Raw genomic sequence first — 26,443 nt, 5'->3', positions numbered from 1 at the left:
GCTTTATTTGATCATGGATGGTTTCAAGGTCAGAGTAAGTGTTAGGTTGGAAAAATTCATCCAGAATGCACCAATTGTGAAATAGTTTTCGAATTCAGAGGATGTATTTTTGAAAAGCTAAGTAGAAGGTTTGGAAGAAATGGCTAAGTCTGAAACCCAAATCAAGAAATTTCTTGTTCAAATCATGGAGGTCGCCTGGAAAGAGGAAAATTTCCAATTGAAGACCCAAGTATAATGTAAATGTTGCGTGGCACTCTGCAAAGTCCGCCAAGTATAATGTAAATGTTGCGCGACACTATGCAAAGTCTGCCCTCTCCAAGTTGGCAATTATATGTGACCTCATGCAAAGTCCACTCTCTCTAGGTTGGCAATCATACGTGTGCACATGCAAACTCCGCTCCCCCCCCTTGGTGAAATTTCTCAAGCACTAGCGAAGTTTGCCTAGGGAGTAGGAGTAAAAAAGTGATGAAGTGTTGAGGAAAAGATCAGAAATATTGGTGAAGTGTGGCAAACATGAAAAATTCCCTAAGTGCTTGCAAAGTCCACCCTCAAGGTGGTAAAAACTTCCTTGGACACACCCCAACTCTGCCCAAGCACATGAAAAACTTCCTTGGTTAGCATCAAAGTCCGCCCATGGACATTGGAAAACATTCCCAACTCAAGGTAAAGTCCGCCCTAGGAGGAAAAAGTTTTGGCAAGGTGGAAAATAAATAAAGCAAAAAAGGAATTAAAACACAAATCGCCCTAATTCTAAAAGAAATTGCTGATGGCAAAATGAATTAAAACAAGGAAAGGGAAAAGCCAAAGGAAAGAGCAAGAATTTGTGCAAGTATTGGATCTAAAAAGATAAAAAAAAAAAGCTGAGCACAAAGACAAAATCGCCTAATTCATGGAAGGAAAGAGTTTGAACTTGGCTAAATTGAAAAGGGAAAAAGCAAAAAGAATTGGAAAACAATTAAAGCCAAGTTTGCTCATGAAGAAGATAAGCTTCTAAGGGAAAAAAAAGTTGCCTTTGTCTTAAAACACAAAAAAGACAAAAAAAACAAGAGAGGTTTGACTTGGAGAGTAAAATTGGACTACATTTATGGCCAATAAAACTCTTTAAAACAAAAGAACAAGGCAATGCAAGGTTCGAATTTCCTATAAACACCAGCCATAGCAATTCATTATTCACAACTTTCTTCTCACACTTCAGAATTCGAACTCTTTCAAGAATTTCTTCCAAATTGTGAGGTAGATTTTTAGGGTGTAATTGCAGGTTCAAAATAATTTGATGGAAGAGTTCAAACCTTTGGAAGCAAATTGGAAAAATTCTTCGAGATTTTCAGGTTTAAACTTTTCTAAGGTGGATTTTCAAGATTTCAACACTTCAAAGTTCTTTTCTCAGTCTGAAATTTCTCATTCTCAGACCTGTACATAGGTTTTCTACATCAAATTCTTTGGATTTCATCAAAGAACAGGGTTGTCTTTTTGTGCTTTTCAATCTTGGAGGTAGAAATTCCCAAAAATCAGATTTCGTTTCACAATTTCCTGAATTTTCCAAGTCTGATTTTACTTTTTAGTTTCTAGAATCTTTTCCAAGTCTGATTTTCATTCCTAAAGCAGACTTAATTTCATAATTTCAAGAGTTTTTCCAAGTCTGATTTCAATTTTCAGAGTTTTCCTAGGTCTGATTTTCATTCCTGAGTCCATAATCAGACTTAGTTTCATAATTTCCAAAGGTTTTTTAACTCCGATTTTCATTTTCAGACTTGACTTAGTCAGATTTTGGGTCTGATTTTAAGAATTTATGAGAAAAATCGGAGTTATCCTTCGAAATTCCTTAAGTGAACATCAAGCCTATTTCTCTAACTTAAGAATTTTTCTTGTCTTTCAGGTAGTAGATGTCAGCTTAGGAATAGATTTCCAGAAAGATGCAGATAAAGTTCAATAACAAGGAAACTGGTTGGAAAGATGATTTCACAACGCATGGAAGGACAACATTCACGCTTCAAGGTGGAACCCAAGGATGAAAGGAAGAAAGGAGGAGGACTTACACTTCATCAAGACATTCAAGAAGATTAAGTCATACAAGGATGAAATGCTCTACATCATCTTGGATTTCTTTTGGAAATCCAAAATCAAAAGATTCCCCACCAAGGAGTGATAAGTTCAAGACACAATGAGAATGAAGAAAATATTCGAATTATCGTGAATTTCCTTTGGCAATCCAAGCGTAAGGGTCAATACAAGGAGCTAATCTTGGTTGAGGAACGTTGCAACATGAAGTCAAGAACTCCACCCAGGAATCCAAGTCCAAGGCAAGGAATTTCATAATCAAAGAAGGAAGATAGTTTCAAGAGAGTTAATCAAAGTTAGAAACTTGATCATCCAAACGATATCGCCTAAAGAATTAGCACTTCTTCATGATGAAGAATCAAATCTGCAAGGCAAGTTGAGGTGGCATCCTAGTCGTCAATCAACCAATCTAGGGGTCCCAAGTCAGTCATGTCCAGGTGCAATGAACCGGACTCAACAAGCGGCTCCTGTTTTCTCATTGGTTATCCAAAGTGTTGTAATTTTCTCATTGGCCGAAACGAGTTTTTTTGCGAGTAACCTTAATTAGGGTTTTATTTGTTAATCTTGGCCGTTGATCTTGGATCAATCTATGCCGTTGATTTGTAATGAGGTGCCTATATAAACCCACCTCCTCTCATTTGGAAAGAGAGAGATTTATGAGAAATTGTTGTAGTGATACTTCTCAAGTGCTAAGACATAATTCATTGCTCAATTGTTGGTGATTTTTGTCTACTTTTGCAAGTTAGCATGGTTTCTTGGCTCTCAATAGAATAAATTTTATTTTCAAGTAGTTAGATTGAATGAAGGATTTGATAGAATTGCTCAATGTGGAATAACGTGTTCATACTTTTGATAATTGGATGATTTTCAATCATTGTGCAAAGTTAGTCTGAACCAATAAATGAAAACTTAACTTCTATTGCTACATTCATTGTTCAAAATGTTGGTGAATACGAGTGATATGAAAATCTTTTGATTTCCTTATAAGATTGCACTTTTCTTGTGTAGTTGTTGAATTTGGTGAAGCAAGAATTGGTTTTTAATTCCACTTTTGCGATTTCCGTCTCCAGAGTTCATAGGACTAGCGTAGGATTAGAAAAATCTTTTGATTTCCTTGTAAGATTGCACTTTTCTTGTTTAGTTGTTGAATTTGGTGAAGCAAGAATTGGTTTTTAATTCCACTTTTGCGATTTCCATCTCTAGAGTTCATAGGACTAGCGTAGGATTAGATTTATCTTCCTAAACCCTCATCCTTTTGCCTTTTTTTAGTCGTAGGAGAACTTATTGAAAAATCATTCCAAAAAAGGAGAAAGTCTTAAGTGCCAAGAATCAATAGAAATCTTTGATTGATTCACTCAAACAATTGTGTAAGTCCCCCTTGAGATTACCAACATATCACAACGAACCATCTGAAACCACTGGCATGAATCTGGAACCTCGGAGTCGTCTTTGTGATCACACAGTCCATTTGTTTAGCACATAGAAGATTTTGATCAAGAGAGAATATGATATCTCTAGGTATTTTATTTTGAGTTGCACGTGCATAAAAAACACACGAACAACACGCTTCTCCAACTCTATCACATGCTATATCCCTCTCTCATGTGGCACTCCAAGTGGGATCCTCCCAAACACCTTGCTATGCTTTGATAACAACTTTTGGATGTCTGGATGAGAATTTTTATTTTGCTGATCTGCAACTGTAGGCATCATGAGACACTTTGCTGCCCGCTCCACCTGATCATGTCTAATCAAATGCTCCATCCTCTTGAAGGATACAACTCTAGGACCCCCATTTGATAGCCCCTTGAGCACTATCTTCTTCCCATTTGATTCAAACTTTATCTCCATTTTTTGCAAATTGAAGAACTCCACAAGAGATAGCATCCAATGCATTCCTAAGACCAAATTAGCGTCCCCTATATTCACCACATAAAATTCATCTTCAACTCATAATCTCCTAACTATATGCTTAGATTGGAAATCTTACGAGTACAAGAGAGCTTGTACCCATCAATTACCATTCCCATTGACCATGCCAAAGGATTCTTTCCATTCTTTTACATGAAACCATTTTTGGAGAGTCATCTGGTAGTCTTTTTAATGTGACCTCTTGCCCATTATGTTGAAAGCAGATTTCTAAATTTGGGAGGTTCATGATGAAGCCTCCCTAAGAGTGAATCCAAGGTGTTCCCAATATCACATCATTTTCCAGAGTAACAACATAGAAATCTCCCCTGATTGTGTGATCGCCCACCTTGATCTCTAGTTGGGGAATGATTTTGGTGCATTGATCTATAGATCCATTTGCTAGTGCCACTTTGCAACCTTTAAATTCTTTGGCTTCTAACTTCCTTTTTGATACTAGGTTCTTGTTGATAAAATTGTGGGAAGTCCCACTATCTACTAGAGCAATTACCTTCTGTCCTTTAAGAGTGCCCTTAATTCTAAGGGGTCTATGTTCGGAGATTTGAGAAATGACTATTAAAGTTCTATGGTTTCTCAACATCGAATTTCGCCCTCTTGCTAGGGTTCTCATTTGTTTCCTCATTGGATGCTGCCTCTATGGAGTGTACTCGTCCTTCTTTGCATTGGTGATCTCGTCCCCATGGTTCTTTGTATTTAAAGCACAAGTTCTTCCTCCTTAGGTCGTCTCTTTGTTTTTGGGCTTCCTTTGTTTTATGAATGACTCAGCCCCCATCTCTCCTTACAAAAGAAACACTTCTGTCCCTTATCTTCTTTCTTACAACCCTCATTTCAATGGGAATACTTTGGAGTGTGTTTTTGATGGAAGAATTATAGGCTTGTCCTTGGAGGGGTTGGTCTCAAATTTCATGGCCACAAGTATTTTAGGTTAGGTACGCTAGTACCTTTCTTTGATTTAAAAACCTCCTTTTTTTTGTAATTACAATTTTTTTTTTTTGAAAATATAATTTTTTTTTGCAAAATACAATTTTTTTGCTAAAAATTCTAGGAAATTTTTTGTTTTGATGGAATTTATGGTTGACGCAGGTGAAGGTATGGATTCGTAGTTGCATGGGAAAATGTGCCCTTAAAAAAGCCAAGAATTTCCTGATCTCCAATTTTTATGAATTGATAGCCATTTTAAGGGGTTTTAGGCCTTTTGAGTGCAACAGTGACCTCCATTTCGCTCCAAAGTGCTTGGATTTCTCAACTACCCCTAGATTTTGCCTTGATTTTTGTGCCCTCAACCAAATTGACCCAAAATTTCAACTGCTCAGGTTTTAATGAAACGATAGTCGATCTTAGGGTTTTTGGATTTTATGAACACAATGGCAACCTCTGTTTGAGTCCAATATGAACATAAAAATCATACAAGGTTGGATCCCTCAAGCACGTGGAGAGGAACTTGACAAATCAAATGCTTTGATACCATGTAGAAGTTGAGGATACAACCATAGGAGCCAAGAATCATTTGCAAGCAAAACGTCTATCACACAAAAGAGATCAAGCGAAGATAATATGCTCCATAACAACTTGGCAATTCTGTATTGATTGCACATGAGAATATTGGAGATACGTTTACAGTGAATGAATGCTTGCTTGTAGAAAGCACGAGATGCCCTAATCCTAAAATTAGAACTAAAGAAAAAACAAAGTAGGAGCTAAATTAGCTCAACTAAGTTCAACTACAGCTTGAACTAAAGCTAGAAAATAAAACTCTAGATAACAAAAAGCACCTAAGTTTAGCTTAAGTGAAAAAGTAATTAAAGGACCTAATTAATAAATAATTAGATAAATGTCCTAATTACTTCAACATCTTTGCCTTCTATTTTTTATTCCAAGTACAACAATAAAATCTTTATCTCACATCTGAAAAATAATAATTTATCATTTGCTTGCAAACCTTCAATATTTTATTAAACCATCAATTTTTCATCACCTACATGAAAGTTGTGTGATTCCATCTGCAAATTGGCTAGGGTAGATGTATCACACTGAAACCAATCTTCCTGTAAGGGTTTTTGTCCTATGACGGGAGGAAGTTTGCTTAACTCCACAATTGGGGTATTTAAAAAATATCAAATGCATATAATGCCAAATGAATCTCTTCATCCTCTTTTTATAATTTTCCCTTGAAGCTTTTTGGGAAAATATAATTAAAAGTCACTTTTACATAATAATTTATAATTCTTTTTCCCTCCACTAAAATGACTTTATATTATTTTATTTTTTTGGTCCCCATTTTAAAGTCTTTAATAAAATATTAAAATATTCATCTTAATAATTAATTAAACACAAGTTGCCTAAAAATATCAATTTAAGACAACTTTATTTATTTAATTAAATTATCTCTTTTTCACTCACCGCTGTCGAAAAAAGGGGACATTATAGGAAACATCATCAAGGTGTCTAAAAAATACAAGGGAAGCTTGATGGATGTAGGGAATGGGTGGGCCATGACGATTTGTGTAGTTTTGAAGGTTGTCATTTGGGCTTGGTTTTCTAGCTTTGCTTCTCGACCTTGCCCTATATTGTGATACAAAATGTGATAGGGGTGTTTCCTCTAGACTCTTCAAGGGGCACTACCCCTCGATTAATGCCCCCAAATGCCCACCAATTTATAAGTGTAACCAAGTAATAGACCAATTTATTAATCATGATCACAAAATCTACAAAGTACATGTCCCTTGTTGTAGATCTTTTCATCTTCACAGTTGAAGTTAGTCAATGATTATCATGTTTCATGCTTTGGGCAACTTGTTTGGTACACAAGGACTGCCATAGATAAAGTTGGCATGCTACAACCATTATACTATTGAATATGAGTTAAATCATAGTTTGCAAGAAATGCCACTTTCATAATGCAAAAAATTAAAATTTATGAATCATGTCCTATATAGACAACCGATAAAACAATCCTATCTAGTGGTATCCTAGTTGAGGTCAAATCGGAATATAATTAGTTATCTTTTAACTTAATCATTCATCTTTGTTAAATAGTTTGACGATATAACATGTAGTCTTGAAGTCTTCAAGGCTATGTATGTATATATATATACATATATATACATACATATATATACATACATGTATGTATGTATATACATACATATATACCAAAGAAGCATTAATCGTTTGGGGATTTATTCGGCAAATCAAAAGTATAGGATTTTTTGAAAAAATCGAATTATAAAAAATCGTAAAAAATTGCACAAAAACAATATAAACTACTATATATATATATATAAGAGCATTTCCATACCATAGAGATATTGTAGGCAAATAAAATAGATATATATATAAGGGCATTTCCATACATTTATATAATTATCTTATTTTGACATCTAAAAACAAAATAAAAATACTAAATTCTATTTTAAAAAACATTTATATTTTAAACGTTGAAAACAAAATAAAAACACCTTAGTTTTAATGCTGATTACTCGCAATTTTTTGCAGATGTTTACTTCCATGATACATATATATATATATCACAATTCTTACTAATTACCTATGCTCACAAAGATTTTGTAATGTTTATGACAAATGTTTGATCAATGTTATTGTTACTGAAATTTTCATGATATTTACAATTTAATGGAAAATTCAAGTACCAAAGTAAAGATTACAGTTACATGAGTGAATTTCAGAAAATCTTTCAATTGTCTTTCAATTCATTATATTTTATACAGTTGAAAAGATTACGAGAAAGTAATCTACAAAATAAATTTTCTCTCACACAAGACCGTGAGAGTGATCCTTATTTTCCTATGCAAAGGAGAAAAACTGAATTAAACAAAACAAATGCATAGAGGAGATAAGAAGGGAACCAGCCATTGCCTGGGGGTATATGGCTGGCATAAGTCTGCTCTCGAAGTTGTAGGTTCCCATTCCTGACATCTTTTCTCTTCCAGTCTCCTCCTTGTCCTAAAAAAGTCAAAAAGTGAAGTGGGTTAGATCTAAGAGATCCAAGCAATGACTAAATTCCTACTTATCTTGCCTATACGTTTGCATTATTTAATCAAGATCTCTTTTTGACAGAAAAATAAACATCTTGGAAGACAAATAAGAAAAGGTCATTCTTATTGCTTGGAGAATTAGTGTTTTTTCTAACTGTTTGTTTAATGTGCAGAGACAGGTAAAAGAATTGTAGATTTCAGAGGTTTTATTACGAGTGGGATTAAATGAGGCTCCCACAAGGGTTGAGTCCAGCTCATAGAAACCATATGATTGTTCAGAGTGTACTTGTAGGTATATACAAGAAGCATAAGATGGTGTAAAGGCAGCCATGGAGATGCAAGCAGAGGCATAATGTAAAAAGAGAGCCCAAGTTCTGGAGTCTGAAGGAATATGCCAAGCAAATTTCAACATTGCAAATGGAAAGAAAACCGCAGCTATACTGGAAGCACAAGGTTTTTGCATGCAAGAAAGTTTTGATCTTGTTAAAATGAAAGAAATGTGGGCTATCATTTTGCAATGGCGCAAAGACTTTGGTGCAGATACAATTGAACAGGATTTTATCTTCACCCAATGGGAGGAAGTAAAGAAGTGCTATCCACATGGTTATCATGGAGTTGACAAGCATGGGAGGCCAGTTTACATTGAAAGGATAGGGAAGGTAGATCCTAATGCATTGATGCGGATTACCACTACGGAAAAATATTTGAAATATCATATGCAAGAGTTGGAGAAAAGTCTTAAGGTTAGGTTTCTTGCTTGTTCAATAGCAGCAAAAAGACATATAGACTCAACAACTGCGATCTTAGATGTTACTGGTGTGAGTTTGAAGAATTTCACCAAGACTGCCAGAGATTTAATAATAGAAATACAGAAGATTGATGGTCTAAACTATCCAGAGACCTTGCATACCCTACTAATTGTGAATGCCAGTTCCGGGTTCAAGCTTTTATGGAATACAATAAAGGCATTTCTAGATCCTAGAACAGTAGCGAAAATTGATGTTTTAGGCAGCCAATACCTGAGTAAGGTCTTTGAAATCATAGATAGAAGTTGCCAGAATTTTGGGTGGAACTTGCACCTGTGATGGCCTAGGTGGTTGCTTATTTTCTGATAGAGGTCCTTGGAAGGATACAAAAATAAGGAAGAAAGTTATGGAGGGAGTACCAAAGTCTGCAACAAAAATTATTTATGCTGATTCCAAAGTATAAGGATATTGAAAATGGAAAACCCAGAAAAAGTGCAGAATTTTCTTCTATCAAATGCCAAAAAACCCCAAATTTCCTTTCAAAATGCAGAAATACGTGAAAATTGCAGAAAGATTCTTTCCCAGAAAATTGTAGAGTTTCAGAAAAGTGTAGGGTTTTAAAAAAACAAAACAAATTCCATAAATACAATCTAAAAATGCATTTTTTTTAACAAAGGGAAAAACAGATTTATTTTTATTCTTGAAAAGAAGTGCAGAGACTATGGAAATTTGCAGAAATTCAGCAAAATAAAGAGTTGCAGAGAGGGTTTCTTCTACAGAAAATGCAAGCAAAAAAACCCAACAAATTACAGAGTTTCCACGACTAGGCAAAGATAGACCCAACGCAGTAGAGAAAGAAATTTTCCTGTAAATATAAAATTTACATTTAGCTGCCAGTGTGTGAAGAGAAAATAACAGAGTTTCATTGAATTACAAATTGTAGAGATTACAAGGAATTAAACGAAAAACCCATTAATGCAGCTTCTTGTGCGAAAAATTTCAGAGAGTTCTTCTTCAGTAGTAAAAAATGCAAGCAAAGCTAGTGAATAAATACACATTCACCGAGTTTTCAAATGGAAATATAAAAATTGCAAAGATCTATTCAAATATGCAGCTCGAAAATACCTTTTCTTGTTTTCGCAGATGCAGAAAATGCCACGTTTTATAAAGAAGACTTGCGAATTCAAAAAAGATGGAGCAAACCAATTGGAACCGTGAACAACTGCCGAAAAGAGCAGAGTCAACTCGTAGTCTATATTCCCCATCTCCCTGTCTGTTGTGCAAATCGCACACCCATCCCTGTCTTGGACAGGGACCCCCTAGTTTGTACCTTTTTGTCCTTGCGGAAGAGGAAGGGGATATGAAGGGTCAAGTGCCGCTAAACCCAAACTCGGCCTCTGGGGCCATATTGCGAACTTAAAACTCCCCAATTCTCGCAAAATCGCCTTAATGTGAAGAAAGAGTTAAGGCTTGCAATGACGTTGAAATGTTGATTTTCGCCAAGCGATACAAAGGAGATAAAGAATGCAAAGTGCCAAGGTTGACAAACTCGCCCAAGTGCCAAAACTTGCACTTTTTAGTGAAAAGTAGGCAAAATGTCTCAAAGGGCTGAAATTCTGACCTTTTAGCCAAAATGTTAGAAAAGTGAAAAGTTGGCAAAATGCCTCAAAGGGCCGAAAATCAGACCTTTTAGCCAAAATGTTAAAAAAGTGAAAAGTTGGCAAAATGCCTCAAAGGGCTGAAATTTGGACCTTTTAGCCAAAATGTTAAAAAAGTGAAAAGTTGGCAAAATGCCTCAAAGGGCCGAAATTCAGACCTTTTAGCCAAAATGTTAAAAAAGTGAAGAGTTGGCAAAATGTCTCAAAGGGCCGAAATTTCCCTTTTAGCCAAAATGTTAGAAAAGTGAAAAGTTGGCAAAAGGCCAAAAAGGTCCGAAATTTTCAAAGTGACCTTTAAGTGAAAACGCCTATAAGGTAAAAGTTGGCAAAATACCCCAAAAGGCTGAAATTCGAACCTTTAAGTGAGAATGTCAAAAAGCAAAATTGGCAAAAGGCCAAAAAGGTCCGAAATTGGCAAAATGCCCAAAGTTTTCAAAGTTTGCAAAAGTGCCTAAAATCCCGAAATTGGCCATAAAGGGGTAAAAATGTCAGTTTTTAAAGTTCGCAAAAGTGCTCAAAATCCCGAAGTTCACATCAAGGGCTCTAAATCGCGAAGTTTAAAATTTCAAGAAGAAGGAAATTGCGAGATTAAACTTTTCAAACGCCCCTCTTGCTCGAAATTGCCAGGAACAACTAAATTCGCGGAAGGAGTAAAAGCGTTAAACTTGGGAAATTTTCAAATCACCCTCTAGGCATTAAATTTAATGTTTGTTAAATTAATTTTAATTTTTCAAATTAATTTATTAAAATGGGATGAATGGTTTGCAGGTCATAGGACACCATCGCAGAGAACCAAAAGAAAGACCTGAAACACAAATCGAAGAAGGATCGCAATCAAGGCCAGGTGCTGAAGACTGGAAAAGAAAAAAGATGTGGGAACGTGCTGCAGGAGCGCGAGAGCAACCAAACATTGGGAACTGTGCCACTGAACAAAGATAAAGTACACCACGAGGACCAAAGACCAAAGAACACTCTGAATGCTGCAAGTTTATGCCTTCTCGAGAAAAAGCACATAGCTAGATTTAATTCCAGGAATTCAATTTCTAAAAAGCTGAAATTGTTTTATTGTAAAACTGCTTGTAGGCCCCACTCAGATATTTTGAAAGGAAAAGGAAACAAGTCAGTTGTGGACAGTTATGTCCAACTACCAGATAGACTCAAATTGAAGCCAAATAGTGGCAAGTAGCTGAAATTGTGGTTGAATGGATGAGTGAGAATTTAATGGGCATGGGTTAAGGCTGCTAGTTTTTGGAAGGCAGATCAGGATCCTTGGATGCAGTCCATCCTAGCCTTCGATTCAATATTGTAAATTCTATAAAAGGCAGAGGCCTTTGTTTTGTAAAGGGTTAGGTTAGAGGTTTTTGTTAGATAGTCAGACAGTTGGTTAGAATTTTGTAGTTAGATTTTAGAAGGTAGAATAGGTTAGATCTTAGCAGTAGCATAGAGATGCTGCATAAATTGTTGTAATAGGCAGCTGAAATCAATATATAAACATTGATTTGGTGTTTATTGTCTTGTTTTCATCCTGTTTGCATGGTTTCTTCCAGTATTTTAGATAGATCTTTCTGTTTTGGGTGTGCAGGTATTTGATAGATTTAGACTCATACCATTGAGGATATATTGATTGTGTATCCTTTTGTATGGTTAACCTGAGGCTTCGATTGTGTTTAGTTCAATTCCTGGTGTCCGTCTGAGCTGCGCGCCAGAATTGGGTGCTTAGCTGTGCGTTTGCAGTTTGAAAATCTTCCAAGTCCCCTAGAAGATTGCACCATTCCTGCAAGGTTGTGAGCTATTCTGGCCAAGCAGGAATTGGTTATGTTGAACTTGTCTACCCGCATACCCGTGTTGTTAGTTTTAGATCCCCTATCCCTTCCCTTTTGATTTTATTTCGTAGTTTGAGAATCGCAGTAGACCAGCTTGTTGCAAATCGTAAGTTCCCTTGTGCTCCCAGCAAATCACATCGACCACTGAGTAATCCCGTAGTCAAGACCTAGCAATCGAAACCTTGATGTCGTCCCCTTTGATCAAACAAAACCAGCATTAGGGATTTCCTTATCTCAAGAGAGGATAGGATACTTAGTGAGTACATTCTATTCTGCGTTGGCCGGATGAAGTTGCAAGTTCAGCGATTTTAGACACATCAACACTGTCCAAACCCTAGCAGCTCGGTGGGATACCTCTTCAGCGGTGGAAAGAACACAAAAATGAATAATTAACTTTAGGTTTTCATCGCTATATTGCCCTTTACTTTGCCTTTTCCCATTTTAATGGGATCGCATTTTTAAAATGCAAGGTAATTAATACATAGTGGTCGAGCTCCAAACTCCCACTTATGTGTTATAGTAATGTCTTTGCCTAGCCGTGGGGAGGCTTTAAAACCCCTAAGTCTTTCAAAGACTTATAATTTTAAAAGATGTAAATTAAATTTTATATTTATTAATTATATTAATGTTGAAAAAATTAACATTTTCTACCAACATTAATATAATTAATAAATATTCAATTAATTATTTTTTGCATATAAATTTCCTGGCAATATTCCTATAAGGAAATTGAATTTTTGCATCTTTTTAACCTTTAGAATTCAATACCTTTCATCCATAGACACATGAAAACTTTAAAACAAATATTCTAATTGGATAATTTATAAATCCAATTAATATTTGTTATTTGTATCTTTAAAATTGTTCCCAATATGCATATGGATGGAAAATATTGAATCCTAAAGAGGTGAAGTTATCTCAAGAATTTGGGGTCGAATTTGAGCTTGAAATGCAGTTATCCATGAGTTTGAGCTAGTTCTCCAGCAGTCAAAGCCTGATTTTGAGTATTTCATGGGTGAACCTTCAGTTGACCAAGAGTTTACACCTGATTTCACACATTTATGCAGAGTTTGAAGCTTTTTTGTGGGGGTTTCTTTCTCTACTCGGATTTGGAGATATTTTTGACTTGGAGATCACTCAAGGAGGCTTTCAGTGGACTTGCAGTCATCTTATCCTTGCCTTTGGAAGGCTTTTTGCATAAAGGAAGGATTTTAGTTTGAGGGGGTTCTAGATTTTTTCTCAAGTTTGGCAGAGATTTCTTGTAACCCATTCATAGTTTTGACAGTGAATTCAATAAAAATATCAGTTTATGCCCTTCATATTTCTGAGTTTATTTTTTCATTGTGTGATTGAGAGTAATTATCATTTTTGTGTTATTTATTAAATAACCTTTCTTGAAATTTTTGTCTCATGCATGCATCATAGGTTATGCATTGTGATTTATCAATTTAATTGTTTGTGAAAGCCTTTTCCTTATAATTTTTCTGAGTAATGATCCTATGCATGAAACATTTTTTGTGATTTAGATTCAGAGATGTTATGTGTAAAACTGGTGGATTTAGAAGAATTCCCCTGTCAACTTTTCAGATCATATGGTGTATCACCCTATTTAGGTTGTTAGTTTTCCTTTTCATCCTTATTTATTCCCTCTCCCTTTTCCCCAAAAGCTTTTTTAAGGTCTTGTTAGAATAGGTGATCCATCATTATCAGGAACCGGCCTATCCGGAGGTCCAATCATAATAATAGTTTACCCACAGACTCATGATTGTTCCCATGTTATCCCAAAGTGCTAGGTTTTAATAGCTTAGTTTTCGGGTGCACTTTTGGGCCATAACAGTTATCATATGAATATTTGAAATTTGAATTTTTTTAATAACTATCCCCTATCATCTCCTAAATATGTGTAATTATCTGTTTTCAAACAAAATATCATTCAATACTCCTATACCCAACAATTCCCATCTGCATCATAATCAATGTATTTAAGGAGGCAATGTTGCAATCCTTGTGGTAGCTTTTGGTTGGTTTGGACGAATCAGCGACAATAAATCCTATACTCTAATGTCTGAAAGCAGCAGCTTTATGGCTGGGAATTACAATATGAATTGCAGTTCGCAAAAGACAAAGGATGCTAGCGTCATAGATTGCTTCTCTAGCATTAGACAGTGATGATTTTTCTAAATTAACAAATAAGGAAATCGCTTGAAGTGGCGCCTATATCATATAAGTCAATAGAGATAATACTTCAGGAAAACGTGATGCTAGTTTCATCTAGCGATTGCGTATAAGGAAGAATTAAATTAAAATCAAATTATATGTTACAAAGGGCAGTGGTTGTGGGAGAAAGGTTTTGATTCTTTCAAAAATAAGATATATAGAGGAGACCATTCCACGAGAAGAAGAATCAATCAATTAAACATTATAGCTAAAGAGGACACAAACCCTCCAAGGAAAAATTAAGAGATTTAGGTATGAAAATCTTTAATTTCTCCTGTCAAATTATGGACTAAATCCTAAAGCTTGTCTAGATATCAAGGAAAAACATTTAAGAAAAACTAGCTGCAAATTGGAAGAAGAAACATAGCAGAAAATCAAGATAAGATTATTTTCAGAATTATGTCAATGTGAAAAATCTGAATATTATGATTGATGCCGAGCATCCTGACACTTAACCGCATTAGGAGATCTTTCTCTTAACTCACCTATCCAATAGGTGAAATCCTTCAATAACTTCACAAACTACTCACAAGGCTCCAATAGCCAAGACTCACTCAATCTTCTCAATCTCTTATCCAACCATACACACATTCTCCATGCCTATTCAACCTTTTTGAACTCATAACCATGTCTCACAACACTCAAACACTCACCAACTTCAATTGGTTACTCAATTAGGACTGCCCTCAAATAGGTCTCCTTCTCTTCATCTAGTACAACCTCACAACAACAATGGTTTCTTCCCAAACACATACACAACCCCTTGAAGACTCTTCTTGACTTCCCAAACATGAAACAAGGGACTTTATTTACCCACCCAACCTCCTAAGGGATCACACAACACTTAACTTTGGTTTACTGTTTTCTATGACAGCCTTGACACACTTTAGGACAGTCAAACAAGTTTAGGACAGTCATATGTTAAGGGTTCTTTTCCACTTCCCAATGCCTCCAAAGGCTTCTAGAGACTCAATAGGGTCTGCCCGAACCCTCCTTACTCTCCAAACACAGTAACTACCAACCAGCATACCAACTTACAAACTCAAGTTCTTGTCACACAGTCAACTAGGACAACCACTAGCAACTTTAGGGCAATCAATAGTTTGTGAATTTGGATTGTTTCCCCAACTTGAAAACCCTTGTTACACATCAAGGGAACCCTCACACACACTATCCACAACCCTCACTTGACCCGTCAAGGTCCACCAATGCTTTTTAAACCAACCAAAACTCCTTCCAAAACACTGCTGTCCTAGACTGAGACAAAATTTCAGTTAACTTCCTTCAAGTTTGCATGTGCCAAACCATGGATGAATCCCTGCAACCATAGAAGAACTAAAATACACATTATTTCCCTCCATTCCACCAAGTTTTGTCCCTTGGTCATGTGGAATGGAGGCTAGTTACATTTTATAATGTCACTGCAAACCCTAGGGCAGGGTTTTGACCAGTTTTACCAAAAATGCTATAACTTTGTCAAAACACAACAAAATGAGATGAAACCAAAACCAAAAATTTGGGGATTCACCCCTATAACATATACAATAGGTTTTCACTGCCCTTGGAAAATATTTTATAAAGAAAACTATAACAGATCAGACTGTAACATTCAGAAAATTCAGAGAAAGTGCAGGGAAATATATGCTCTTAATTGATATTTTGTGAAATACATCCAACAACAACCCTTGCTCACGTGGGAAAGGGCCTTTTTAAACATTTTCAGGCCTCCCACCGTTCATAACTACCTCACAACCAAATTTGGAACAAACTTACATTATTACCTTTAAAATGCAACTTTTTTGCATGACAACTTTTGTCAACTTTTTACAATTTTGCACAAAATCCAACCTAGACCAAACCTAGAACTCCCATGACCCAAAATGGATCCAAATAAGTCAGAATACATCAAATAGACCCTTTTACATCATAAATCCCCTTACATGGATCATTTACACATTTTTATACCATATTGACAACTTTTTGACAATCTTGTCAATATTACAACTTTATGACTCAAAACCTTAACAAATGAACTCAAAGACACTTTTTACATCACAAATGGACATTATTGACCTTTTTACATGAAATGAACTCAAAAGACTTGACCTTGTATCAACTTGACCTCATTGTGCCATGAGGACCTATTAGGTGCTCTTGCACCAATAATAAAATTTGTGATTTTGATTTAAATTATATTTATAAATGTAAATGCAATTATCATTTTAGAATTATAAATATTGTTTTAAGAAAAAAGAAAAGAAATGTTCCAGAAAGGGACATTAGAAAAATGACCTTGAAAAAGTTTGTCTTGGAAATACACCTCCCGTCCCCTACCATCTTCGTCCTCAAAACTTGGGGAGCTTAGATTATTTATGCTTCATTTGATGTATCAATTGTTATTGAGTTTCGGGGAGCTTTGTGCTTTGCCTTTGCATCTAGAACCCTTGCTGATTGGACTACCTTGGGGGTTGACACTCCTTTGAGTGCCACATTTGTTCGTGCCTTCACCTTGCTCTTATCTCTTCCTTTCAGAAGATAGGATGTGTTGTATTGGAATGTGTGGCACTTGTCTACGACTCTACCCTTAACAATTTAGCTTTTCTCTTTCTTGTGCACTCTTGACATGTCCCTTCTACGTGTGATCGGTTTTAGTTGGTGTAGCACATGGCAATGACATTTGTGTGCATGTCATATTGCTGTTCGTGCAATGCATTTGGTTTGAAAAACAAAATTGTTGCTTGTGATATGCTGAGTTTTGTCCATGGTGGATTGTGGGCATCACACCAATCGTGAAAATGGGTCTATAATTGCACCTTTTGTCTGGGTCCTATCTGGGTGGCTGTATTATTACATTGTGTGTTCAATTTTTGGCAAGTATTTTATCACTAACATTTTCTTCTTCAAATTCCAAATTGGTGCTCGTGGAACCTAAATGCATCTTTAGTTGTAAGTACAGAGAAATAAGAGGGATAATCGATGTTATATTGTGGATTTTGAAATGGGTATAATCACTTGGATACTCAATAAAGGAACTGGAAAATGAGAGTTTCGAGCTTATGTTGAAATTCGGAGTTGAACAGGATAACACAGCAAAATGTTGAGTATGTATTACATATCTTTTGAGGTTTCTTTCTTTTATGTAAGCTTTTATTATGTAATTGTTTTGATATGAATGTATCTTTTGTGATATAAAAAATGCAGCAATTTGATCATTTCTTTAATTTACGAACTGATTTATGATGCTGGTAATATTTGGCTGCTTCTTGAGTGCAGCATATGCATTTTGAATAATTATGTTCAGATCATTTTATTTTTAAAAATCTTTTCCTAGGAGAGAAAAATGCACTGCCTGGGATATAAAGTATTGATTATACTCATTTTTGTTGCAGTAGTGGTGGTCTTATGGTACTGGCAGATGCTGCTTTATCTCAAGAGCTGAACCCAGCTGAAGGATCTGATAAAGATCTGAATAAAAAGAAAGTGCTGGTCCTAGGTACTGGATGGGCTGGCACTAGTTTCTTGAAAAACTTGGATTGTTCCAAGTACAATGTTCAAGTTGTTTCTCCCCGCAATTATTTTGCTTTCACTCCTTTGCTTCCAAGTGTGACATGTGGAACAGTGGAAGCAAGAAGCATTTCAGAGCCAATTCGAAAGATTGTAAAACGTGTGAGTGGTATTGAACTTGATGTGATTGCTTTATTAATTATTTGATTGTTTTCTTACTGGTACCATGTGAGAACTTGTTCCTTTGAGGCAGATTTCTTGTTATTGTTTTATTTATATTGTTTCAGAGGTTGTCAAGTCATTCAAAATGAATTTTAGTATCCATTACAGAGATATATAGCATGCTCAAATTATTTATGATTTTGTATAAAAGAATGTAGTTTGCATTTTAATCTTTGTAACTTTGATTTGGAACCCTTAAATATAACCTTTGTTTTGTATCTGCATTGTGCCCTATTAAATTTTTCATATCTATCTATGTATCAACACACACACATGAACCATTGGAGTCTTTAATTATTAACTGATCGAAAACACAACAATAGACATTTTAGAATAGCTCGAGCAATGGATCATGGGTGGAAAACCCCAACATTTGATTCTATTGGGAGATTTGGACGCGATCAGTATAGACAGAATGCAGACGCAACTCAGTCAAATTCTCCCAGGATCGTCCATCCCAAAAACAACCTTGCACACCACACAATACAAATTCAATAGATAATTGACACAATAATCTAACAACTTTATCATGGAACAATTATACATCTTTGCAAGCCCTGTAAATTGGATATGGAGCCATCTTCTATTTATAGCCATAAGGAGATAGAGGTTGTAGTCAGCATAAAACGCTTATTGTTATTTCCGATTATATTGGTTATCTGCCAATGTATTAATTATTTGTATTAAGTGGGTTGTCACTCTTGGGTAGTTATGTGTTCGTTGGTTGACAGTTTTGTTCCTCTTGGCAACCGTTGGGTCCTTTAAATACGTTGTGTACCGCCAAGGAAGGTGGTAGGATATAGTTGGATCAATTGTAATACTTGGCCGACCATCTCTGGTGGTCTTCTCTGTAATATTTTCATGTGTGAATAAAGACATATTTTACTGCTGTGCTTGGTATGCATTGTCATGTATATTATTATTTCCTATATTTAATTTATTATATAGCAGTAAACAAAGGTGGAACAGGAATTGCAATTATTTATTTATCAGGTTAATTTAAGTGAACCCAACTAGGTGTATAAGGCATGCAAAGATGATTACTTAGTAAACTAGGACAATTGCTTAGTATAATCAAATCTATCTGTGTCACCTAATGATATGGATATATGTAGAATTGTCCATATTTACATAATTATTTGCCTAACTATTGAAAATGTTAACTTAGGAAATAACATATAAACCTGACTCTAATGTGCATAAGTCCTAGAAAAGGTCTATACACTATCATCCCCTCGTAAGATTACTATGGGAAATTGATGGAAGGAGAACTGTAGGCCCTCTCTCCTTAGTGACAACTTTTTTTCACTCTAGAAATTAGATGGACGAAAGACTTAGATGTCAGTGTTGATGCTGATGCAAAAGGAAACGTGGTGTGGCTGATATCAAAGTTGAAGTGATTTGACACAAATGACAGGTCAAGCAGAGATGTCACAACCTAATAAGCTGGACAACTAGATGAATGCTCCTTTAGAAGGTGGGTTGGGCATTGTACAAGCCGACGGACATTTTCTCAAAAATATGTAGTATGATCCTCTGGAAGGTGGCTGGGGCATTGCACAGGCCAAATGACATTCTGTTGTATGCACACACCCTGTTCTCCACCACAAACGTGGTCCTTGTCCTCCTCTGCTATACTTATCTAGTTGTACCCCGAGAATCCATCCATAAAGGAGTACATTTCGTGGCCTGCCACCTCTTCCAAGATATTGTCAGTAAATGGGACTGGGAAAGGATCCTTGATCGTGACTGCATTGAGGCACCTGAAATCTACACAAATACTTATTTGATTGGCTTCCTTCTTCAAGGATATCACTATTGGTGAGACCCACTCGCTCGTGTCCACTTTAAAAATTATTCTGCTTTCAGCATCTTGTCAATTTCCTTGTTCACCTTAGCAGCATTATTCTTGTTCATCCGTTATGGCCTCTTCTGTATAGGTTGGGCACTCGGTATGAGAGGGATTCGATGCATACAAAGTTCTAGAAGGATCCCCTTCAGGTCCTTGTATGTCTAGGCGAACACATCCTTGTACTCATAAAATTTTTAGACGCCATTGCCTTCAGTACTGGGTACCTATCATCTCTGACCAAAATAATCTTTGGGTTATCTTCGTCACCAAGGTTCACTTTCTTTATGCTTCATTCCTTAGATTTTATTGCTTTGTCCCTTTCAAATCAGTGGGTTGGTGTGTCATTCACTCATGCCACTCCCTCTCGATATTCTTTGTACTCTAAGGGGAAGGCAACTCTCTCCGTACCTTCGCCAACCTCTTCGATCTCCCTGATTTCCAACATATTACATTCTGAGTGGAAGACCTCATACTCCTCCATCTGCCAGTGAAACAACCCATTAAGAGAGCTGGTTTCATCCTCCAAGCAACCTTCCAATTCTAGCACCCCTTCATCATTGGGTTCCATCTTTTCTTTTTCACTCTCGAGGTCCCATTCATATTCGTTTGAATCATCCAAGTCCGAATCAAAGGAGGTTAATTCCTCCCTGACTGTTTGGTTCTTGAGATCAATGATGTACTTCCGCCCTTTGCTCTCTATGGAGAGTGTGTTCTTCTTCTAGTTATGGTTTGCCTTGGCGGCAATCAGCCAACACCTTCCGAGGAGGGCATTGTACGCCTTCTTCTCGAGTGGGATGGCCATGAAGTCGAGGAAGAAGTGTTGAGTACCAATACTGACCTTTTGTGCCATGAGTGCCTCGAGAGGTTTGGTGTCGTGCTGGTCGGTCTCTACCAGTTGGAAGGTTGGCGGCCAAAGTGTTGGCTTGCTGAGTCCCTTCCAAGTCTCTTTAGGCAATACATTCACTTCGGAGCCTTCGTCGACGATGGTATCAGTCAACTTCTGCCCCATGATTTCCATTTCTACCACCGTCAACTTCCTTCCAACCCCAATTGTGAGTAGCATGGGATTAGTAGCCAGGTTGCCGAGTGATTTCGCTGTTGGTTTACAGTGTTCCCGGCTAACTAGTTCAACCTCGACTGCATTGCTGAGGACCACCTTCAATTGTGGCGTAGTTTGTAGAAGGTCTGACACTTGTATAGGTATGGTGGCTTGCAACATCTAACTCATTATAGTTTTCTCGGACTTTGCTCGTAGTGGATTACTGGCAGCTTCATGTGAGACCCTTCTTTCTTTCGCCATTGCTTGGGAGTCTTTCCTTCTTCGTACGTGGATTGAGGTACAATGCTTTTTTTGTTTGGAGCTTGATAATCGCCACTACTTCCTTGCTTGGCTCTTTTATGTCTAGCATGTTTACTCCCTTTTGCTTTGGGCAGTCCGCATCCTCATGGTTTCCAAGTCCACACCACTTACACAACAAACTCCGATTATTTTTACTGCTTTGGCACTCACCAGCAAAGTGAATCAACTTGTTGCACTTCCAGCATTGGATTTTGCTCCTCTGTGTGTTGTTGTTAGACCGGTTTTTCCTTCGCCGATTGTTACGGTACCCTCCTAGTGAGGCATTTGAGTTTGCCGGTGGTTTGGGTGGTGTGTTTGGTGGGCTAGTCTCTTCCCCTTGGGCGAAGAGCACTTGTGTGCTCCTTGTTTTCAAGTTGTACGGGCATTCCTTAATGGAATGGCCTAGTACCTGACAGATGTCACAAAATGATTTTCTCAGGTAGGTGCCCTTGGTATGACCTTCTACCTTGCAGTCGGTACACCATACTTCCTTGCTTTCCTTGACTCTCTTTTTATACCTTCATCTCCATCATCCGCAACATATCTCGTTGAAGAGCTTGTACGGTTTTAGACTCTCCGTTGCTACTTCTTGTACTATCATCATTTCTGAGCCTTTTCTTCCCTTTGGATGTTTTACTCTCTCTCTCGATGTCCATCGGCCGATTGTAGGCTTCATCGTACGATGGTGGAGGAACCGCTTTCTTTTTCTTTGTGAGAGATGGGGAAAGTCCCTTATTGGCCGGATGGTGTTCCATCTTATTCAACAATTCTTTCAGCCTACGTTGTAAGTGCGTACACTCACTTTTTCCTTGTTTGGTATTATAGATTTCGGCCACAATCTCGTTGTCATCCCTCAGGAGTTTGAATTCCTCCTCAAATGCCTTCTTTAATTCACTCCATCCAGTCTTCTCCTTGGCATCTAGATCCGTGTACCAGTCAATAGCAATTCCTTGAAACGTGGCGGGGAATGCCTTCAACCAATAATCCTGGTCATCTTGGCCATTCGCCTCCCATATTGTTCTACATGTTTTACAATGTCGTTCAGGGTCCTCTGATCCATCTCCTGTGAACTTTGGAAGTTCTTGCCTCTCCGAGTTGTTCTGATTGTGCAACATTGTCCTTGCTTGGAAGGTATTGTGTGTTGCCTGGAAGGTACCATGTGTGTTCGACTAGATTGGACCGCCTTTCTCTCCATGTTCCCGTGCCTCTCTTGCACTCTCGACCACGTGGAAGCTCTCTATGCATCCACCTTTTGCATCTTTCGCACCTTGGTCGCCCTCGTTTTTATAGTTTCTTCTTCCTGGAGTCTTCGACTCAGGCTCTCCTATCCTTGATTGCTCCATGAGGGACAAATTCCCAATTCAGTACAAGTTGGTTCCAAAGATTTCGACAACCTTGGCTGCGAGGTTTCGTGCCTCCTCTTCGTCATGTATGAAGTCAGATTCAGTTTCAGAGTCGTCACTAGAAGTAGGGTGTGCAGCTTGGTCTTCAAGATCTTCCTCCGCCACGGCTGGAAGTGGTAGATTCCTCACAACCTCTACCAATTCGTTCCACGTACACAGTCTTTGCCTCTCCTGACCACGACTTCTGCTTGCACTCCTACTCCTCATTGGACTCTCTGAACTTTCAAGGATTCCTCTTAACTTTTGCCTCTTTTCACTTTGTTCTCTTAGGTGGAGGGATCTTCGTACTAGTGTTTCTCCCTCTTCTCAAGTGTTTTTCAGTACGTCGGTCTTTGTTTGGGCGTAGGGGCATTAATTGCTAAGGGTACGACGTCTGCTCGTATCCTGCTCCTCTTCCTTCCTATGAGTCCTCTCTTCGTATCTTTGCAATATCTGTTGCCGACCTCACTCACGGTTGCTTTCCTCTCATTGGTCTTGCAGTTCAATCAAATTTCATGCCAACAACCTTGGAAGACTTCTGAGAAGATTGAAGACAGTAGTGTTCACTATGAGTTCCCCACGCACTGTGCCTTCAGGGACCGCTCTCTCTTGTGCTTCCCTCCGCATGTACCGAGTGACCGAAACCTCCCATAGACCTACCTAGTCTTCTGTCAGTTGATCCTCCTGTACTTCCGCCTATATTACTTCTTCTTGGGTGTCACTTTCGGTTACCAGTAATTGTTGTTGGAATGGTTGGCCCATTATGCGTGCCTACCGCCTGTCGCCATATTGATCTCCGAGTTTTTATTGGCAACAGTGCCAAAAGGTTTACTCCCTATGGGGTATGTTCTTTAACTACTGAAGTAACAAAAAGTAACACTTACATGAACAGTAACAACATATAAAATTCATAGAGGCAATTATGGTAGAAAGATATAACTTTTATTCCAACATGTAACGGATACAATAGTGATCCCGTTCTCGATTCAATATGACATATATATACCACCCGATGGTTGGCTGAGATACCCACTGATGACAACTATGAACTAATCCGTATGGGAACATTACATTGCCATTAATTAAACTAAACATAACAAAGTATTATTCATATGTTGGCAATTTACCGCCAACAACTATTATCTATGAACTATTTACCCTTTACAAATGAGAAGATTGAGCCTGTTGTCCTCATTTTTGAAAACAAAAATGAAGGACCATTACATAAATTTTTTGTCAAAAAATGAAAATTTTACTCTACGACACGCTTCCCAAGGCAGAATTTTGCTTTGCCCTTGGACTGGCTTAATCTTCAGTCCATCCTCGAACCACGTTTCAAATTTCATCGCATTCTGGGTTTGTTTGCCATGTCTTTCCTTCAATTTTGAGTTTTTTCTCCTTGGCTGTAGGTGGGAAATTTTCCTTAAAATGCAAGTTTTAATGATTTCCTTTGATTTAGTCTTTGTAGGGAAATTTTTGGCTAATTACAAGTGCACTTTAAAAAAAAAAAGAACTTGTAACTTACTTTTTATTTCCCCCTTGATGCTTTTTGGCTTTTTTAGTCTTAATAGGGTTTTTTTGGATAAGTTACAAGTTAATTTTAAATTGCATATTTAAAAAGTCGCTTGTAATTCTTTTGTAAAACCCCTATTTTAGTTTTTTTTGCTTGTAATGAGGATTTTATTCCCCTATTGCATGTGTTGAGTTATTAAAACTTATTGTAGGTATTTTATTTTCCCTTTTCAAGTTATTATAACTTGTATTTCTCTCTCAAAAACCCAATTTTGCTTAGAAATGGAATAAAGTGAAATTTAAACTTGCTATTGTGTCTAAAAAACCCGATTTGCTCCATAAAGTGAAAATGGAGGCATTTTAAACTTGCAATTGGATTTATAAAACTCGATTTTGCCTTGTTGAAAGAAAAGTGAAATTTTAAACTTGTAATATGAGAATAAAAACCCGATTTTTTCTATTGCATGTAAAATGAAACTTGTCATTCTTTCCCAAGAACCCGATTTTCCTCTCCTAAAACAATTTTGCCACAAATTCTTCCCGATTTTTGTAGAGAGATTCATGGAGCAAGGAGGCGATATTATTGCAAGGCGATTTTTGTGAGTTTAAGAACACGTTGCATTTGATTTGGTAAATGGTTTAACCCTCATTTTCTGCAAAAATCGTTTTCCACGTGATTCTTCCAAGCTGCATTTTGGGGGGTTTTGGTGCCACGTTTTCACTTCTCCCTTAGGTGTTTGGCTTTGGGACTCTTAGGCGTGGTTTGTCCTTAGCAATTTGGCTCTATAAACTTGCATCTTGTGCCACGTTTTGCTGCCTATGGCGTTTTGGCAAAAACGTGGTTAGGGTTTAGGAATGCGGTTTATTATCTATTTAAGAGTTTTCCTCACTTCTTTCAAAGATTGATCATCTTTTGAAGAAGCATTTCAGATCGAAGCAAGGTATGATTTCTTTTCTTCTTGTTTGATCTTCTTGTTTCATTTTCTTGTTTTTCCATTCTAGTTGTAAATTTGTATATATGTTTATTTTGCCCCAAAATCGGTTTTGTGAGAGAGATTTTCCCCTTTGCAAAGCAATTTTTGAATTGCATTGTTCTTCCCCTTTTTCCCTCTTTACTTGTATTCGGGATTTTAAATCCCGATTACAAGTTGGATGAAAATAATTGATCTTCCCTTATGGTTATAAGAATTTAACCATCTTCTAGTGAGATTCCAAGTTGCAAAGATGAAAAATACCCATCCTTCCAAAATTGGGTTTTTAGAACCGGATTGCATGTCCAAAGTTCTTCCCATTTTCTTGAAAATGACATTCCCAAAACCTTCCTATTTTTATCCATCCATATTGTTTATATCCGTACTTTCCATTCACGTCATTTCCCACAAGTCTAAATCCCATTTTTCACTCATTTCTCCATTTTCCGTTTTACAAGTATACTTGCATTCTAGTTTTAAAAATCCAATTGCATGTTCATTCTTCCCAACTTGTATACTTGTAAAACTCTCCCCAATATCCGAAATTGGTCAGAGTCAAATTTCCACCATTCCTATTTATTTCCCATCTTTCTCTCACAAATTCGTGAAGTGCACGGGTTGGAGTTCTTCCCATTTGAAGAAGGAAAAATGTTAGTTGCAGCTGATTATGATGTTGCCTTAACACTTTTAAGTCTTCATCGTAGTATACTAGGTTATCCTTCGATGTCAAATTTACCATCCTCTCCTATTCCGAAGAAGATGAAGTATAAATATGACAAGTACCAGAATGAAGTTTCACCTTCGCAAGTTTTCTCTCCTTTGGATCACATAAAAGAGACAGAGATAGGGCATGTGGACATGTCAGAATTCGTCAAGAGAGTGGAGGATCCGCAGGATAGTAATATGCAGCAGCTGTTGGACAACCACATCCATCACACATCCTCTTTTCCAGTGGCTGCTCTAGAACCTGAATTTGTTCTCGCTTGCACCCATCGCTTTGACAAGGAGACGAGAACCATTAAAAATGATGATGGTGAGGCAATAATCTGCCTTGATGCAGATACAATTGAGAAAGTCTTCAGAATACCACCAACACCTGTTTATATGGAAATTTCAAAGGATAGTGCAGCCGAGTACTATGTCAAGAGGGAAAAAGACTGTAAACGTCATATTAACAGGTGGATTCATGAGCCACGAGCCGCCTTCTCAAGGTGGGCTAAGTTGTACTGTTGTGA

General features: G+C 37.1%; 1 protein-coding gene and 1 pseudogene across 1 annotated transcript in view; both read left to right on the top strand.

The window, feature by feature from the left end:
- Positions 1-26,443, top strand: part of LOC131031435 (external alternative NAD(P)H-ubiquinone oxidoreductase B1, mitochondrial) — a 215,996-nt gene that overhangs the window by 44,642 nt on the left and 144,911 nt on the right. Inside the window, exon 2 of the mRNA XM_059207574.1 lies at positions 17,816-18,092. Within this exon, the coding sequence (XP_059063557.1) occupies positions 17,816-18,092 (277 nt within the window). The remainder of the gene's footprint in view (positions 1-17,815; positions 18,093-26,443) is intronic.
- On the top strand, positions 8,201-9,229 carry LOC131031436 (phosphatidylinositol/phosphatidylcholine transfer protein SFH6-like; annotated as a pseudogene).

The sequence above is a fragment of the Cryptomeria japonica genome, chromosome 6 (assembly GCF_030272615.1).
Source record: "Cryptomeria japonica chromosome 6, Sugi_1.0, whole genome shotgun sequence".
NCBI lineage: Eukaryota > Viridiplantae > Streptophyta > Pinopsida > Cupressales > Cupressaceae > Cryptomeria > Cryptomeria japonica.
Note: the sequence above shows the minus strand (reverse complement) of the source record. Positions and strands in the feature narration are given on the sequence as shown.